This window comes from Schistocerca nitens, chromosome 4 (assembly GCF_023898315.1).
Source record: "Schistocerca nitens isolate TAMUIC-IGC-003100 chromosome 4, iqSchNite1.1, whole genome shotgun sequence".
NCBI classification, from domain to species: Eukaryota; Metazoa; Arthropoda; class Insecta; order Orthoptera; family Acrididae; genus Schistocerca; species Schistocerca nitens.
The window spans coordinates 969,095,873-969,113,526 of record NC_064617.1 but is presented as its reverse complement, the minus strand read 5'-3'; the positions used below and the strand labels follow the sequence as shown (position 1 = coordinate 969,113,526).

Genomic DNA, 17,654 nt, shown 5'->3' with positions numbered 1-17,654 from the left:
GTCTCTCTATCACTGATAACCTTGTGTCCCTCGAGTCTGCCATCCGAACAGCCTTTTCCAGGAGCCAACACCTGGTTGCCGTCCTTTTTGACTTGCGTAAAGCGTACGACACAACCTGGCAACATCATTTCCTTGCACATGGTATGAGTGGGGTCTCTGGGGCCTGCTCCTGATTTTTCTCCAAAACTTCCTGTCGCTTCTTACTTTCCGTGTCCAAGTTGGTGCCTCCCTTAGTGCTGGTGCTGCTGCTTGCAGTGTGGTTTCAGTTGCCCGAGACTGCAGGTGTGTGTGTGTGTGTACATGTCTATCATTGACAAAGGTCTTAATGGCTGAACGCTTTGTTTGTGACAGTCTTTTTGTTATGCCTATATGTGATTCAGCATCTCCGCTATATGGTATCAACTTTCCTTTTCACAACACCTTCGTAAAAACTGAGACTGCAGTTCTGTAGGTGTGTTTCCGTATTTCTTGCCTCATTTTATTTATTCTGCTTCCATTGGTTCCAGTACAGATGCTTGGGCATTTTATGTTTCATCAAGCACTTCAGTTTTTGTTTTATTCTGTGTTATCTGATTCAGTTTGATGATGACTAGTTATGTATTAGGGAGACACAACAGAGCCCCATGCTGTGCAAGACTAATTACCCAGAGGGGTTGCCTGGCGTCCCTGAAACTCCATTCATCCATTCGTGACACATCTTCTCATCCAGTACCCTGACACCCCTCAGCTCATATGGGTTGGGTACCTGGTGAATTGGGTAAGGTCTATGAAAATGGATGTGAGAGAGATGGGGCATTGTGCGACACACTTCATGTGTGTCATTTTCTGAGGCCTGTCCAGCATGAGCGAACCTGCCAGTATCTCTGCTACAGCTGTCATAGCTCTCAGCTTCACGCGAACGTGTAACTCTCTCCATCTGCACGGTCAGTACTTCAACAAGGCCTTGTCCCCAGAGGAGTACATTGTTCAATCAACAAGATATGTATTTCTTAGGAATATCATTGTTAGGTTGCTGCATAAGTTCATAGAATTTTTGTTTTCTGTGTTGGTAGTCTGGTTGCCTTGGGTTTATTTATCGATTGGCATTTTTTTATTTGTAGTTCACTGTTCCTATTGGGAGTTTACATTTTGTCATTTGGAGATAGTTAGTGGATGTGTGGATACTAGAAAATGGAGTGCCAAGTTTTAAAAAAATCAGAACATTTCCAACCTACCGTATTTACTCGAATCTAAGCCGCACTTTTTTCCGGTTTTTGTAATCCAAAAAACTGCATGCGGCTTAGAATCGAGTGCAAAGTAAGCGGAAGTTCTGAAAAATGTTGGTAGGTGCCGCCACAATTAACTTCTGCCGTCCAATATATGTAGTGCTACACATGCATGCTTTGCAGGCACAAAGATAAATACTGGCGCCAAAACCTCTGCGTCAGTAAATAAATTTAAAAAAAAAAAGGTGGAAGACGAGCTTTTTTTCCTCCGCCCCGAGTTTCGACCACTGCATTTTCATACATTATCCATCGAAGTAAATACAAATTCTGTATTGTTCATCTTCGAATGTTGTAGCGTTTCAATGTACTACGAAAATCCGACTGGCAAGACTGTTAAGGATGTTTGTCAATATGGCCAACTCTACGTTCTGAATTTTTTCCTACCTGTGAGAAGAGATGGTTGCTAATAGGAACTTTTATGAATAGTGAATCACATGCAGTATTCTCTTCACCATAAGAATAATACGAATATAAACATTTTGCCATGTATTCTTTCGTGTTTGCTGCTATCTCATTTAAATTCTGTCTGGCTAATAAACTACGAAAGTAGAGTGAGACAACAGCAAACGCGGAAGAATATACATATCATGTCATGTTTATATTCGTATTATTCTTAAGCGTAATAGTGATACAGTCAGAAATGGAGCAGGGCAATTGACTAGATTTTTGAATCTAAGATGACTAATTTCTGTGCAGAATGTAATGTACTAAAGAGGCGTCTGCAAAGATTTTCAAACGGAGAAAAATTTTCGCTAAACTCTCATTTTAATTGTAAGCGGGGGTAGCACGCACAAAAGCAAGCCATGCCGCGAGCGGCGACAGGCCGTAAACACTCAATCAGAATGCGACAAACAATGCATGACACGGTACAGTAATGCATCTTCAGCTCAGAGTGACGTTAACACCTACAACAAAGAGAACGGCACTTATCAGATCAAAGAAAATTAGGCAATCAATTCAAACCAGACGAAGCACATGGAAAAAGTAGCGGACCCGTATAAATACGGACGGAGCGCCTGACACACAGCAATGGCTACCTGGTAAAGCTTAACCGCAAAGCTTACAACACGAACCAAACGACTGTAGCTGTATCGTCATTCATTCGACCTAAATTGTGTCTCATCTTACAATGAACCAACTTTGTTTCGATTTGGAGGTGCGGCCTAAAACTTTTCTCTCCCCTTGAATTTCGAGTCTCAAATTTCAGGTGTGGCTTAGATTCGGGAAAACTTTTTTTCCTTGATTTTGAGTCTCATTTTTCAGGTGCGGCTTAGAATCGAGTGCGGCTTAGATTCGAGTAAATACGGTATTCTTCTGTTTGAGTTCAGTAGAGGGATGACAGCAGTGGAGGCAGCCAGAAACATTTGCATCATGTGTGGGGATAATGTTATTGGACAGAGCACAGGAGGATTGTTTTGACTTTGTGACTCCATGTTCAAGAAGACCTGTGGGATTTAATGAAGAGCATTTAAACACATCAATCCAGAGTTATCCATGTCAGTGTACTTGAGAACTGGCAAATGTGATGAACTGTGATCATTCCACCATCGTGCTACATTTGCACACAATGGAGAAGGTTCAAAAACCGGTTTTGTGGGTACTGGATACTGTAAGCCAAAAAAAATAAAAAAAATAAAAAAATAAATCTGCTGGTGGCCATATGTGCATCTGTGCTTGCCCGTTATCAGTTGGCTCGTGAACAACCTCAACCATTTGTATCCAATATCATTACTGGTGATGAGAAATGGTGTCTTTATGCGAACATAAGGAAAAGAAAGGAATGGTTGAGCCCAAAGAAAGCAGAAACTCCCCACACAAAGTCCTGCATGCATCCACAAAAGATAATGTTACACATCGTGAAACAGCAACAGTTTGGTGTACTACGAATTGCTTCCCCAAGTTGTAACAATCACTGTTGGCATTTACTGTCAACATTTGAGATGTCTTGCAGATGCAAGCCAAGAACAATGACCAAGAAGACTACATAATAATAATAATGGCGTGTGACGAGGGCCTCCCGTCGGGTAGACCGCTCACCTGGTGCAAGTCTTTCGATTGGACGCCACTTCGGCGACTTGCGCGTCGATGGGGATGAAATGATGATGATTAGGACAACACAACACCCAGTCCCTGAGCGGAGAAAATCTCCGACCCAGCCGGGAATCGAACCCGGGCCCTTAGGATTGACAGTCCGTCGCGCTGACCACTCAGCTACCGGGGGCGGACTTAGAAGACTACATGAAGTGTGTGGACACACAGAATTGTTGTAGGTGGTTTATAAACAAGTTTACATGGGACGATGCCATATTAATGCCATTCTTATGGCATAGATTTACTTGTAAATATTCCTTTCAAAGGCAAAGCAAAGTAACCACAGTGGCACACAGCACCAGAAAACTGAAAATATTCTGATCATGGCTTATCCATCACTCTTGCCTCTGTTGGCTATGGCAGTATGGTCATCATTTCTTTCTTATACAAACATACAGATATTTAACAGTAATCTCTTCTATAAGATTCAGCTTCTTTGAATTAAATTTCTGAAGTTGGTATGATATGAAGTCATATCTGAATTGATTATTACATGTGATTAAATGTTTATACTGATTCTGGGAGTACTTTCTCAATAAAATTCTCATTATTTGCCTAAGGGGATTGGCCATTTTCAGTTTTGACATTACCATTACTAAATTTCTGTCTGTTTTTGCATTCTTGTGGAGATCTCTGAAAATATGCTGAAACTTTAAATGAAACACTCTCCTAAGCCATTTTCTGGTTCCGCGACAATAATCGTAATATAACAACTGTCACTACGTAAATTTAACTTTAATGGTGATGGAAAAAGCATGCTTTGATGTTTTTTAAATAAATATTGTAGAGAATTGTATATTATTTCAGGCTGAGCAGTCCTACAAACGAAATCCAAAGTTATTACAACAGCTTCAATACTGTGAAGACTCTGGGATACCTTTAGCAGCAATCCTTGGTGAAAGTGAACTTCAGCGAGGTGTTGTAAAACTGAGAGATGTGAAGACTAGGCAAGAATCAGAGATACCAAGAGATTTGATTGCTAAAGAAATTCGTAACAGGCTGAGCAAACCCACATGATAATTTTGTGTTACTATTCAGAATTTCGTGAGGAACTATCATAACAGTAAGAAGACAAAATGTATGTTGGACAGTTTTGTACGCAAGTTGTATGTTTTGTGATAAATACTCAATCTTGTATAACCTGAAACAAAACATTGTTACCTCTGAGTGAAACATTGTGAATGAAAAGGGATTTTTTTTAATAGATACTACAGCATTAAGCTTAGACCAGTTTGTTGCAACTGTCTTAAGATGTGTTTTGTTCCCTTTTTCATGTTTGCTACCACCAGAACTTGCAAGGTTTTGTCAAAAATTAAAATTTTATTGTAAACATTGTCTAGCCAGTTTTTGCCTTGGAGCCCATTGCGAAGTGATACTCAGAAGCAGTCAATTGTGGCTATTGAAGGAAACATTAGACAACATATGTGTCATTTGTCACATACCACAACTGTCATTCTTGTGAATCAGGGCACAGCATCTCTTACCAACATGTATTAGTGTACAGTCAGTGTATTTAGTCCCAGCAGAGCAATAGTTTCAACTTTAATAAGTTTGTTGCATTTGGTCAAAAGTAAAGAAGTTGATCTGTGTGATATTTTATGCTGAACCACAAACAGACACAATGAAAAGACTGCTAAATGTTTAGTGTATGGATAAAAAAGTCCTTCAGAGGCAGAACACACATGCACTGTGGTGGGTATTGTCCATGAGCACTCTGGGCCTGACTGCAGGCTGGCCCAAACGGCCATAGACTGTGTGTGTGTGTGTGTGTGTGTGTGTGTTTCTGCTTTTGAAGGAGGACTTTTTTTTCTTTAAAAGCTAAATTTTAGCAATCTTTTCCTTGTAAGTTTCTGCAATTCAGTGCCTCCTCTACATGGTGAGTAGCAATATGTCCTTTTCATAATATTGTTACTATTCCTTTCTGGATTTTCCATTGTTTGATAGTCCTAGTTAATATCCAAGAGAGTTCTACTTTACTCTTTCATTTAAAGTAAAAGCTTATGACATAAGATAGGTAAACACGCATGGCAGTATATTTGCCTAGTAACTGAGAGTCAAGTTTGAACCTTGCTATTGAATTGCTTCTAATTAGGTTTTGGTTGTTGTGCTTACTGAAATACAAATTCTGGGAATGAGCTATAGTTTTGTACTGGCAGCATGTATTCCAGTTAAGCACAATGTTTCTGTTTATTACATGATTGTGTATGTATAGGTGTTGTCATCTAAAGTTACCAGTTTTTCTGTATTCAGTTAAACTGTTAATATTTGTCTCCATACATCTTGGAGTGTTACAGTCTAATAAATTTAATTCAGCTTAATACAGACCAATTAATTCCACACTTTTTGTAGCACTATAAGAAAACTGTAAATTCAAATATAATGTAGGTATTGGCCATTGAAGTATTGGTATAAATCTCAGAAGCAGTGATACATCACCCAACCATCAGTTAATAGTTGTATCTATTGGACCAGAGAAATGCTGTTTCCTGTTGTCAAGAAATCCCTGTACATTCCAAAGTTAAATTGAAATTTTTCTGACCATGAGCCTGGGGAAGCTCTGTGTGTACTGTATACTATCCTTCATTATCCAGGTTCTTTGAAATCACAATTTCTCAGTAACATTGATTTAGTGTGGAAGCGTAAATCTTGCTTGATGTCTATTATAAAAATACTGAAGTGTATAAAGTTCTGCAATGTAATTAAAAAAAATTTCTCTTATTGAGAATTTGTTGCCACTGTTTCACCACTGACTCGTACATTAATCTTGTTTCCTATTGCATTTTTTCATTGCTTATAAATTTACATTGCATTGGTGCACTGCATTAACAGGCAGACAAATGGTGTGATATGCAGTACAAACTTGAATGAACTGTTACATTAGTCTTATGATATATAGGACAGGGAACATTGTAAGGGTGTTGGTAAACTGTGGTATATAGAATAGCAAATTACAAATGAATTTAGTTGGCATGGAAATTTAATTTATTGATTGCACCAATAAGAAATTGCTGTATCAATTGACATGTGGGAAATCATCTTAAATCATATTAAATTCTACAATGTTTTAATTAATAGCTGTCAGGCTTTCTTCATTGAGAAATAAGAAGATTGCATCATTGGTGAGATTCTGACAGCTAGTTCATTAATACACCTCCACATTTTAACCTTGAAATTATTTTTTTTTTTTCTCTCGTATTTAGCTTAGCTTGTGATTACCACAAGGAAAATTTTACACATTTCAGTACCCAGCTGTCCAATTCTAAATTTTATAAATAACCATCATCACTTTTTTTCACCACGAGCATAGTTTTCTTTGAACATAAGCCTCTCCATTTTCTCAAGCCTTTCCGTACTCCTGTCACTAGCCTGGCCAAGTCGTCTTCTCAGAATACTTCCTTCCACTAATTTTAGCCACTTACCCCTTGGCCTTTTACCTTCCATTTTCAACTTGTTCATGTTTGTAGAAACTCCTCTCATCTACACTCTTCACGTGCCCATATCATTTTGATATTTTTTCATTTGTATCTTGCAGAGGCTCCCCAGGTATTATATTCCTTCATTTATCATCTTTTGTATTTTTATTAAAGCTGTTACTTCTAAAAAAAGTTGTTTCACATGTTTGCACCACAATTTTTTTCCTTTACCTTCATGGTCTATTTCTGCAGCATAAAATGTAATTGGTGTATAATTTATGTGGTATATCACCTTCTTAGTTTCTGGAGAGGGGTCGGGGGACACTAGTTTGTTTCATATCATTTTTGCCACAATTCTCATAAAATTATCAGCTTGCTTTGCATGTTGACGAATCTTGTTGTCATTTATTCCGTTTCCTCTCTTACATTCCCTAGGTACTTGACATGTCCCACCATTTTCAACTGTTCCCAAACCCAGTGTCATGTTATGGGTCTATCCTTTTTCCTTGTAGTGACCACCATCTCGTGCTTCTTTGCATTAAATTTAGGCTGTACTATTGTGTAACTTTTTTCAAACCTCTAATTGCTTCTGTATTTCTTCCCAATTGTTTCCTCACATCATCAAACTGCCAACAAACCATATTATTCTAATTCTGATTCCTATGTCTTTTGCCACCCTTGTGATTATGTAATCCATCACAACTATGAAAAGTAACACAGATAATGCATTTCCTTGTTTGAAATTATTTCTTTACTTCTACTGCTCTGTTTTTTCCTCCTTCCACTCTTGCACAAGTTACACTTCCCAGGGTCAATTTTTTTTACCCTCACTTCACTCTTCTTCTCTATTCCTTTGCTCCCAAGTGCCTCCCAAAATTTACTTCTGGATACATTGTTGTTTGTTTTCTCCAAATTCAGTAAAGCTGTCAGGGGATCTCTCCTGTAAGCATAGTGGTGTTCCAGCAGTTGTCACACTTCAAATATGTGGACATTTGTGGTCTGAAATCATGGCCTGGCCTCAAACCTTACTTTTCTTCCCTATCCACTGTTTGCCGATGTCTCTTCACAACCTTCTCAAAAATTTTTATACAACGGCACATAAGAGTAATTCTCCTATAGTTTTTTAATTCCTTTTAGCTTTCATTCATGAAGGCAGACATAGTTAATCCCTTCTTCCAGTCTTCAAATGTTCTTGTAGCTGTATACAGCCAGTTTGTCTCCACTTCTTCTGCTGCTCAAATCATTTCCACACTTATTTCATCTAAAGCCAATGCCTTTCCACTTTTCATGATTATCAGTGCCTTCTCAATTTCTGTTCACATTAGAGCTTTTTCTGGTTGATCCTCTTATCTCCTCTAGAACTTCCTCCAATACTTCATCTCGATTCAGCAGTTTGTCAAAATATGTACCTCGTATTTCTTTGTGGTCCTCTCATTTTTCTACCTCAAGCATTTCTTTAAGAGCCACTTTTTACATTCTTCTATTTCTGGTGATTCCACACAGTTATTTTATTTTTTTCCCGTCGCTACCCTGTTCCGTTGTCATGATCCTTTTTTCCACCCACTTTCTCCTTTCCTTTGTGATCACGTTTTGTGCCTCAAGTATGGAACACAAATCTTCACTGTTAAATGCCACTAATATATGCATCTTACTTCTGTATTGAGGAATTCCTTTCCTAATTGTTTTTTATTTTTGATCATTAATCTTCCATATCACAGGCTGTTGCTTTCACTTTTTTCTTCTTACTTTTGTTTTAGTCCATATTCCAATGTGGATACCAGTGTCAATCGCATTGTTGGATGTAACTGAATAATTGTTGGATAAAATCTTCTTACATGAGCAAATCAGCCTCTCTTCACTTTATAAAACCTGCTATCCAAAGCCAGAAAAAAGAATGATACAACTTTATTTCTGTGTTTGCAGTAATATGATCTGAGAGTTTAAAAAAATTTCATTCTAACCTTTTAACATTGTGTTCTGCAGGGATAGAGGAATAATGATTTAGTATATAGGAAAATAGACAAGAAAATGAATAAAGCATACACATTTGTATGAATTTGAAAACTGTAGTTACAGTATGGATTTAAAAGTGACTGAAAATCCAGTTTCTAAAGGATTAATTCTGTTATGTATGTTTTGTTCAGACCTACATAATCTTTGTTAATTAATGAAGTTGAGATAAGAATGGGAACACAGTATTCATAAGTAAAATGAGGATTAATGCTCAATGTAAAATTGTATAAATACCCTTTGACAGATGCTCCATATGTCTTTGTTTATGAGTGTGCCTATTGCTGGAGGTTTTCGTAGCACTTATGGTTTAATATATTTTGCACTCTTGTTTTTTTTTTGTACAATACACTGTGGTAGATATGACAGTACCTTTACATGTGTGTCAATGCATCATACTGGAAAATGTAACTACTTCCATATGATTAGCTTACTCCAATTTGACACATGTGTATGTATCTGATCATCAGTATTAAACATGTTGTATGATGATTCTTTTTAAGGTAAAATGATTTAATTTTATTTATTTATTTATTTGTATGCAGTTCTTAAATGCTTGTCTGTAGAGAGCTTTGGTGTGTATAATCATTTATTTGGCAGAAAGTTTTTTCCTTTACAAATAAAGGTTTTCTGAACATCTCCCTTCTTTCATTTTTGTACAAAGTCCATCTTTTACATAAAATCATTAGCAACAAATGAAGCATGCTTGAAGAGTTTTTGAAGTTATATATATGGTGGTTGAGCACTAACACAAGTGACAGTTCTGTTCCCTTCCTTTTAATTTCCTAGTGTTTCAAGGAATTCATATGGCCAAAGAAGCTAGCAGTGCCAAAGTATAGATATTTACTGCTCATCTTCTGTCCGTAAAATGTGATTTTATCCATTGTGATGTTCCTCATGTACTTTCCTCAATTACATTAAATAATTATTTGTTATTAAATATAAAATAAAATCTTTGCATTAATGCAGTTGTAAGAAAACTTTAAACATTTGATATTGTATATTGTTCATGTTGGATAACAGTAAAAATAATGACTTTCAGCAACTCTGCACCACAGGGATTTCTGTGTCTTCCTTGTAATCAGGCAAATACTTTCTGTATTTTTACAACAACAAAATCATATTGTTCTGACAAGTGGATCATAGCACATGATGATATGCCAGTCAGATACGATCATCTTGCTGGAAACCCAGGAGGATTCAAATCGAGATCAGTGCCAGAACATAAAGAATTATAAAGATCATAAAACTGCAGTATAAATGACTGAAGAACCTGTTAAAACAATTTTAGGAATCTTATTGCAGTTTGCATACGGGTATCAACCTCAGTGTTATAGTAGAAACCAAAGATACTGCTACCTTCAACTTCTTTAAACTTCAATTTTTACTCAGTAAACCAATAGATTGTGTGTTATGTTGGAGAGAGAGAGGGGGGGGGGGGGGGGGGGCACACAATTCTGCACATAATACAGCAGTTGCCCATAGTTTCACATTTAATTCACCTCTGATCAGAAAGCATACTTCAGTTTTCGCCACTCCCCTACCTCCCAAGAGTCTTCTCATAGTTGGGCTCATTAATCACCTCACACCTGCAGGAACCCAATTTCCCTATAAAATACTGAATGATATACATAAGTCATGACCACATCACATGGTAAAAAAATCAATGGTTAAAAAGAAGTTCCCCAGGAACTAATTAGTTCAAATTTTAACTAATGTTTTGCACTGTTGTGGTTTAACAAGCAACAATCATGCTGTTGAAAATATTTTGCTGGATTTCATTTGTGGTCAAGCTGAAAAAGAAGCAGTATGGGTATTCTAGTACGGTCTAGAAATACAGCCAAGAGTTCCCACTAGAAAATACTGTGTAGCAGAATACTGTGCCTCTAATTAAGATTGTTTGAATTAGAACATAACAGATGAGCTGTCAGAAAGTCTGCTGTGGCCACTTATCCGAAAAAGAGTAAAGAAGCAGAACACACTATCTGCTGGAAATCAATAGATTCTAGCTCTTAAGCTCAACTGGTAACTGTGTATTTTTACACGGTTATCTGCTGCTCAAGATCTGCTGAGTGATTAATGTTCTGTAACATAGGTATTTATATTACAACCTGGATTTTCTCTGTGCAAATTTAAATGGGTTTTGACTATTGCTGGGGAGAGCTGGACTTTGTCTAGAAGAAAAATTTTCAGCACAAGCTCAAAAAGCTAGCCATTGTTGTACAATCTTGAGACTTGTTTAAAATGTGTTCTGCAGAGTACTGCATACTTGTTTATCTGACAAACAAGGGTGTGCTCTTCATACCATCGTTTCTGCTTGTGAATGTTACTGTTGTTTTTGAGCTGAGATGAGTGAGTAAATGTACTGAGAGTTTTTGTCAGTATGCTCAACTGGTTAAAGAACTTTTATAAGAGAGGACCTCACATATCATCCTTATTAGATGCTTCTGTGCAACAGACACTTTCTTCCTTAATGACAAGTTACCACAGAATATGATTCCATAGAATATTAGTGAATGAAAATAGGAAAAGTTAGTCAACTTTTTGACACTTATCTCTAAAATCAGATGTTATCTGCTGCTAAAGTTACAGAGCTTAGGTCTGTAACATAAGTTCCAGTTTAGGTTCTTTTCATTATAAACAGCTAAGAATTTAGAATACTCTCCTTTGATTTATTGAGCTACACTTTTGCATTATATCTAATGGCATGGGCAGGCAGGTAGGAAGAAGTGGATTGCATAGACAGAGTTGTACCTAAGTTCAGTGACAGATTAGCTTTTAATTTTCAAGAAAGTTTCATTTATATTATGAAGCAAGGAAATTTCTCCATTAGGCGTGCTTATAAATAAATGTCATATGTTGCAATTAAATTACAGTTAAGTGACTTGTGACCCTGGGTCTGCGGCACCCTTCAAAGTATCAACCCTGCCTGACGTTGCTTAACTTCAGCAATTGTGCAAGAGACACTGTATCCAACTCAGCAAGGATCAGGCTTGACTACAACACTTGCATCATCGTGAAAGACATCCACTTTTCCATTGTGAATGTACACACATCAAAAAAAGTTTTGCATCACCCCGGTTCCTTGAACTCCTGAAGATAGATGTTGACTGTGGATATTGTATCACAGACACAGTCCCTTTGACTGTTCAGAGATGTCACTAAACCCACACAAAAATGTAAACAACTATGCATGAGCAGCACCTATTAGATGGAGGGGGTCTGACAGCCAATCAGTTAGTCATTCCACCAGGAAGGAGGTACACGCCTCGTATTGTCTGTAGTTCAACCATGCCTAGATGGTCAATACCACGGCTCGATTGCGTCCGCATTGTTACTTTGTGCCAGGCAGGGCTCTCAACAAGGGAAGTGTCCAGGTGTCTCAGAGTGAACCAAAGTGATGTTGTTCGGACATGGAGGAGATACAGAGAGACAGGAACTGTTGACATGCCTCATTCAGGCTGCCCAAGTGCTACTACTACGGATTATGGCTCAGAGGAACCCTGACAGCAATGTCCCCATGTTGAATAATGCTTTTCATGCTGCCCCAGGACGTCATGTTAAGACTCAAACTGTGTGCAATAGCCTGCATGATGCGCAACTTCACTCCCAATGTCCATGGCGAGGGTCCATCTTTGCAACCACGACACCATACAGTGCAGTACAGATGGACCCAACAGCGTGCCGAATAGACCACTCAGGGTTGGTATCACATTCTTTTCACCGATGAGTGTCGCATATGCCTTCTGTCAGACAATTATTGGAATAGTGTTTGGAGGCAACCCGGTCAGGCTGAACGCCTCGGACACACTGTCCAGCAACTGCAGCAAGGTGGAGCTTCGCCGCTGTTTTGGGGTGGCATTACGTGGGGCCGAGGTACGCCGCTGGTGGTCGTGGAAGGCGCCGTAACGGCTGTATGATACATGAATGCCAGCCTCCGACCGATAATGCAACCGTATTGCCAGCATGTTGGCAAGGCGTTCGTCTGTATGGACAACAATTAGCACCCCCATCGTGCACATCTTGTGAATGACTTCCATCAGGATAACAACATTGCGTGACTAGAGTGGCCAGCATGTTCTACGGACATAACCCTGTTTAACATGCCTGGGATAGATTGAAAAGGGCTGTTTATGGACGATGTGACCTGCCAACCACCCTGAGGGATTTACGCGGAATCACCGATGAGGTGTGGGACAATCTAGACCAACAGTGTCTTGATGAACTTGTGGATAGTATGCCACGATGAATACAGGCATGCATCAATGCAAGAGGATGTGCTACTGGGTATTAGCGGTACTGGTGTGTACATCAGTCTGGACCACCTCTGGTCTCACTGTTTGGTGGTACAACATGCAATGTGTGGTTTTCATGAGCAATAAAAATGGTGGAAATGATGTTTATGTTGATATCTATTCCAATTTTCTATACAGGTTCTGGAGTTTTCGGAACCGAAGTGATGCAAAACTTTTTTTGATGTGTGTATGATGGCAGATCATCTATGTGTAGGAACAAGAATACACCCAAATGTCGATTCCTTTGGTACTTCTTTAGTATTTACCATTTTAGAGATACTGTTTCTTAGTGCAACTGGCTGCATTCTTTTAGTTAGATAGAATAAAAACAGTTACCAGCAACTTCTCTGGTACCATAGTATTTGAACTCCTCTACAAGAATACTGTGAATTGTACACTCAGATGCTAGTGACAAGTTTTACTACAGAGGAACATATTAGGGATGTAATATAGTTGTTGGATATTGATGAATTCAGAACAGAAACAGGAGTCAGGAGAGGAGATTCCATATAGCCAAAACTATGCACAACAGTCATGGGTGAAATTTTTGGATCCTCAAGCTGGGAAAACCAAAGAAATAATACTTGTTTGTGGGACATATTTGAGCCACCTTTGTTTTTTGGATAATTCTGTTTGCCACTGGTGCAGATAAACTTCAACGGCTATTGGAAGAAGTTAATAGAGGTGATTTATTAGTTCACCTAAAAACCAATTAAATATTGTGTAATCAATAGTTCAGAAAGATTACAGTACAAATTAAAAGTGAAGTCATAGAAATAGTAGAGGAGTTTTTGCTGTAGTGTAGTTGGAGACAATGATTCAATAGAACATAAAATAACAAAAAATAAAAATGACTACAAGTACTTTTGGTAACCTAATTTCCAGAACTAAGCTGTCCAAGGGTTTGAAAGGGAAATTGTACATCCTGGGTGACTTGTGTTCTGGGCATTGGGCTGTGGTCTAAGCCGAGCTTCTGTGCCCAACATTGTGTCCCCTACAGCATGAGACATCCTCAGAAGTGATAAAAATGTAATTAGTTAATTTCAAATGTAAACTTGTTTAGCTAGCTGAAACAGCTGAAGTATTTATTGATGACTGTGCAGTGGTTTATTAGTGATGTCATTCAATCATGGAGTCATACTGATGAACGTTATGGAACTTGTAATGCAGAATAATTGGCACTCTGCTTTATTTAGCCGTAAGACCCACAACTTGCCTAATTTCAATGCTGCTGCTTTCACATTACAGTTGTATTGGTGTTTTTGAATTTCTATGGCAGCTCTTAAACATTTGAGCATAGTAATGTTTGGGCCTTGATAAAACTTTAGTATTAGAGAATCAAACTTGTTGGTTCCTTGGTCACTGTGTGTATGTTATTGCTGGTTTATCCATGTTGTCCAGACGTGTGTTCTTTAAGATGGCTGTTGATGTATCTCTTAGTAGTTCATATATACTCTTAACTGCTTGTGCAAGGGGTTTTGTATACTCCTACCATGACAAGTACTGGAGTAGGTCCTCTGCAGTATAACGAATATTCATGCATCTTTCTTTTCAGTTTGAACACTGTTTCAGTACTGTGTTTTCTACCAATGTGACATGTGGCCATTTTTATAAGAGGGAGAAAAACTCTCCCTTTAGCTGCTGCTTCCCCCCTCCCCCCCCCCTCCCCCCGGAAGTGACAGATCTATTTGGATGTTCTAGTTTTTGCTAGAGTAACCATTTCTGCTGTACTTAAGTCTTAAATAATGGAGTTCTCCCTCCAAGTACTGTTGCTTGCACATTGTTTTAACCCAGTCCACAAATGTCTTAATTACTCCCCTTTTCTACTTGGAATAGTGATTGGAATTTTTGTAACTAAAATTTCAACACACTTTGTTTTTCTATTGAGAGCTTTATGTAGAAAGTAGTGTCATTCAGAAAATTTAAAATTTCTGAAACTTTGTTTTCTACATGATGCCATATTGTGAAAGTGTCAACTTAACAAAACTGAGCAGTGCATTTATTCTTGGCCATCTGAAAGGCTGCTCCTTCAAATTTTTCGTTATAGAAATTCACTAAAACTGCCCTGGATGGATTCCTTATAACCATGCCATCTATTTGCCCATAGAAGTTGTTTTCTCCTAGAATGTAGGTTGAAAGTGTGGTAGTATATAAAGACTAACAATAATGGAAATTCCTGGATGGAAAAATAAGAAAAAGGCAACCACGTACCTATAGAGGACTGGTGCATAGTGCACAGAAACACACATTAGAAAATATATATGACTGGGTTTTGAGATCTTGATCTTTTTCTAGTAAGACTTCACATATTCACACACAGACACCCAAACATACATGCCCGCGATCGCTGCAAGACTTATTACTGAAAATCGGTTGATGTGAATGGAGGGATTTATAGGGTCATCTGAGAGGTGGAGATTAGTATCTGGGAAGGTGGCACATTGAGTTGAGAAGACCAGGTGAAGCAGAGTTTGGAGCAAGTATTTAGGTTATGGAGGAAGGAACAGAAATTGATGTTGCCATAGCTCAGATCATCTGTGAACCTGAAGTAGACAACAGGTTTTAGGTGTTGACTGGATAGGAAGGATTTCTCCAGATGACCCATAAATAAGTTGCCATAGGGTGGTGCCATATCAGTACCCAGGGCAGTGCTATGGATTTGTTTATATATTTGGCACTGGAAAGTGAAATAATTGTGGGTGAAGATGTAGTTAGCCAGGAGGATTAGGAAAAGGGTATGGGTTTGGATCAGGACGATGTTGGTAAAGATGTCATGGGGGATGCTGTTGTAAAGGAATATTGTATCCACAGTGACCAACAAAGAGTCTGATAGTAACAGGACAGGAACTGTGTAACGGCAGTCGAGGAACTGAGCAGTGTCATGAATGTAGGCTGTGAGATTATGGACAATGGTTTCGAGTTATTGATCAACAAAGGCAGAGGTTCGTTCACTGGGATTGTTGTACTCGGCTGCAATGGGACGAACAGTAGAGGGATCTGTGGCTTTGGCTTTGGGGAGTAGATAAAGGGCAAAGTGCAGGGTTCGGTATTAGGTCCTATACTCTTTTCATTGTACGAAAATGATTTGTCATCAGTATTGTCTAATTGCTAGTACATATCAAATGTAAGCTGATGACCTCTGGTTGCATCTAAGTGCAAAACTAATGAACCTGAAGACAGCTATCGAGAATCTCAATGCTGTCCTGTGTGCACTATCTAAATGGGTACAGAATATGGGGTTAAAGCTCAACCCATCCAAAATGCAACTCATACTGGTTGATCATTCTAGGCTTATTAGCCTGAAATACCAGGAATCCCTACCAACTTTAACCGTAAGTGGTACAAATATCAATTTTTCTCCTTCAACAAAGAGTCTAGCAGCAATAGTAGGTGAAAATCTAAAGTGGACTAAGCAGTAAGTCCTAATGGAAAGCCTGGTCTGTGAATTTGCAAAGGACATAGGAAATTTCTTCAAACGCTGTTTAAAGGTTCTAATTTTCTACCATAAAAGCTCCAGAACGCATGCTGAGGTGACAATTGTGCAGTTACTAATACACAGATCAGGAGTTTCATGTAGGTAAACAAGTTTATTTGTGAAAATTAACCAGTTGCGCCTCAGTAGCCTCAGAGGTTGTCTCCTGCAGGAGAGGATGGAATGTGAGGCACAGAAATATACATTATATAAGATCATAGTGCCCATAAAACCAAAATCACCAAGGATATAAATACTGGTTTTGAAAGGCTGCGTTGGAAGTTTTACAATTGGGTATTATCAATATTGACTTTTTGCAATGAGACATAGACTTTTAATGTGACAACAATTTAAAACCTTAGGGTTGCCCAGTGAGAATGTAGTTTATTCGTCTCATAATGTACAGTTACAAATCACAGATTTTTGTACTGGAGACACATCAAATTACTTTAAAAAATAAGGTTATAATAATTAACACATTTAAGCAGGCATTTCTGAAATTTTAGACGTGAACAATTTAACAAGAACATAAAGAACACTTGTGGTCATTTTGCAGCTTGCAATACAGTTTATACAATATATTAACAATTTATTATACAATACATAATCTTTATTGTTTCTTCTCTTTTCAAATTCCCAAATTGCCTTCACGAATTCTTCAGTTGAATAGTAACATTTTTCCACTAGTGTATTAAATAACAGTCTTTGTAGTGGGTTAAACTCCATATTTAACAGATTGGTGTTAATTAATTTATGAAGAGAGGCAAAAAAACCAAGTACAGAACTTGTTTTTGTGCAGAGAAATTAATTGTTTGTTTCTCACATACTTGTGCAGTTGAAATGAACAATACATTAGTTTTGTTCGGGCTAGTGTTTATTACTTGCATTTACTGTGTTTAATTTTCTAGCCTTTTTACCTGGATAGCTGTAGGCTGATTTTTGTAAACATTTCGTGCTATTTTTACATCAGCTTATGAAATGTTTTATCAGTGGTAAGGTTGTGTTACAAGAAACTTAATAATCTATATACATGCAGCCGTAGTTCCTACTGTCACTCAGTTCGAAAGAGCTGCAGCCATTAACCTCTCCTTGTTGAATTTGAGCAGAT

General features: G+C 38.1%; 1 protein-coding gene across 3 annotated transcripts in view; it reads left to right on the top strand.

Annotated features, from left to right (window-relative positions):
• LOC126253658 (histidine--tRNA ligase, cytoplasmic) overlaps positions 1–9,418 on the top strand; it is a 74,195-nt gene extending 64,777 nt beyond the window's left edge. For all 3 annotated transcript variants that reach the window (XM_049955173.1, XM_049955172.1, XM_049955171.1), the window contains one exon: positions 4,164–9,418. In XM_049955173.1, coding sequence (XP_049811130.1) covers positions 4,164–4,373 — 210 coding nt within the window. In that variant the 3' untranslated portion in view covers positions 4,374–9,418. The remainder of the gene's footprint in view (positions 1–4,163) is intronic.
• Positions 9,419–17,654: the final 8,236 nt, after the last annotated feature.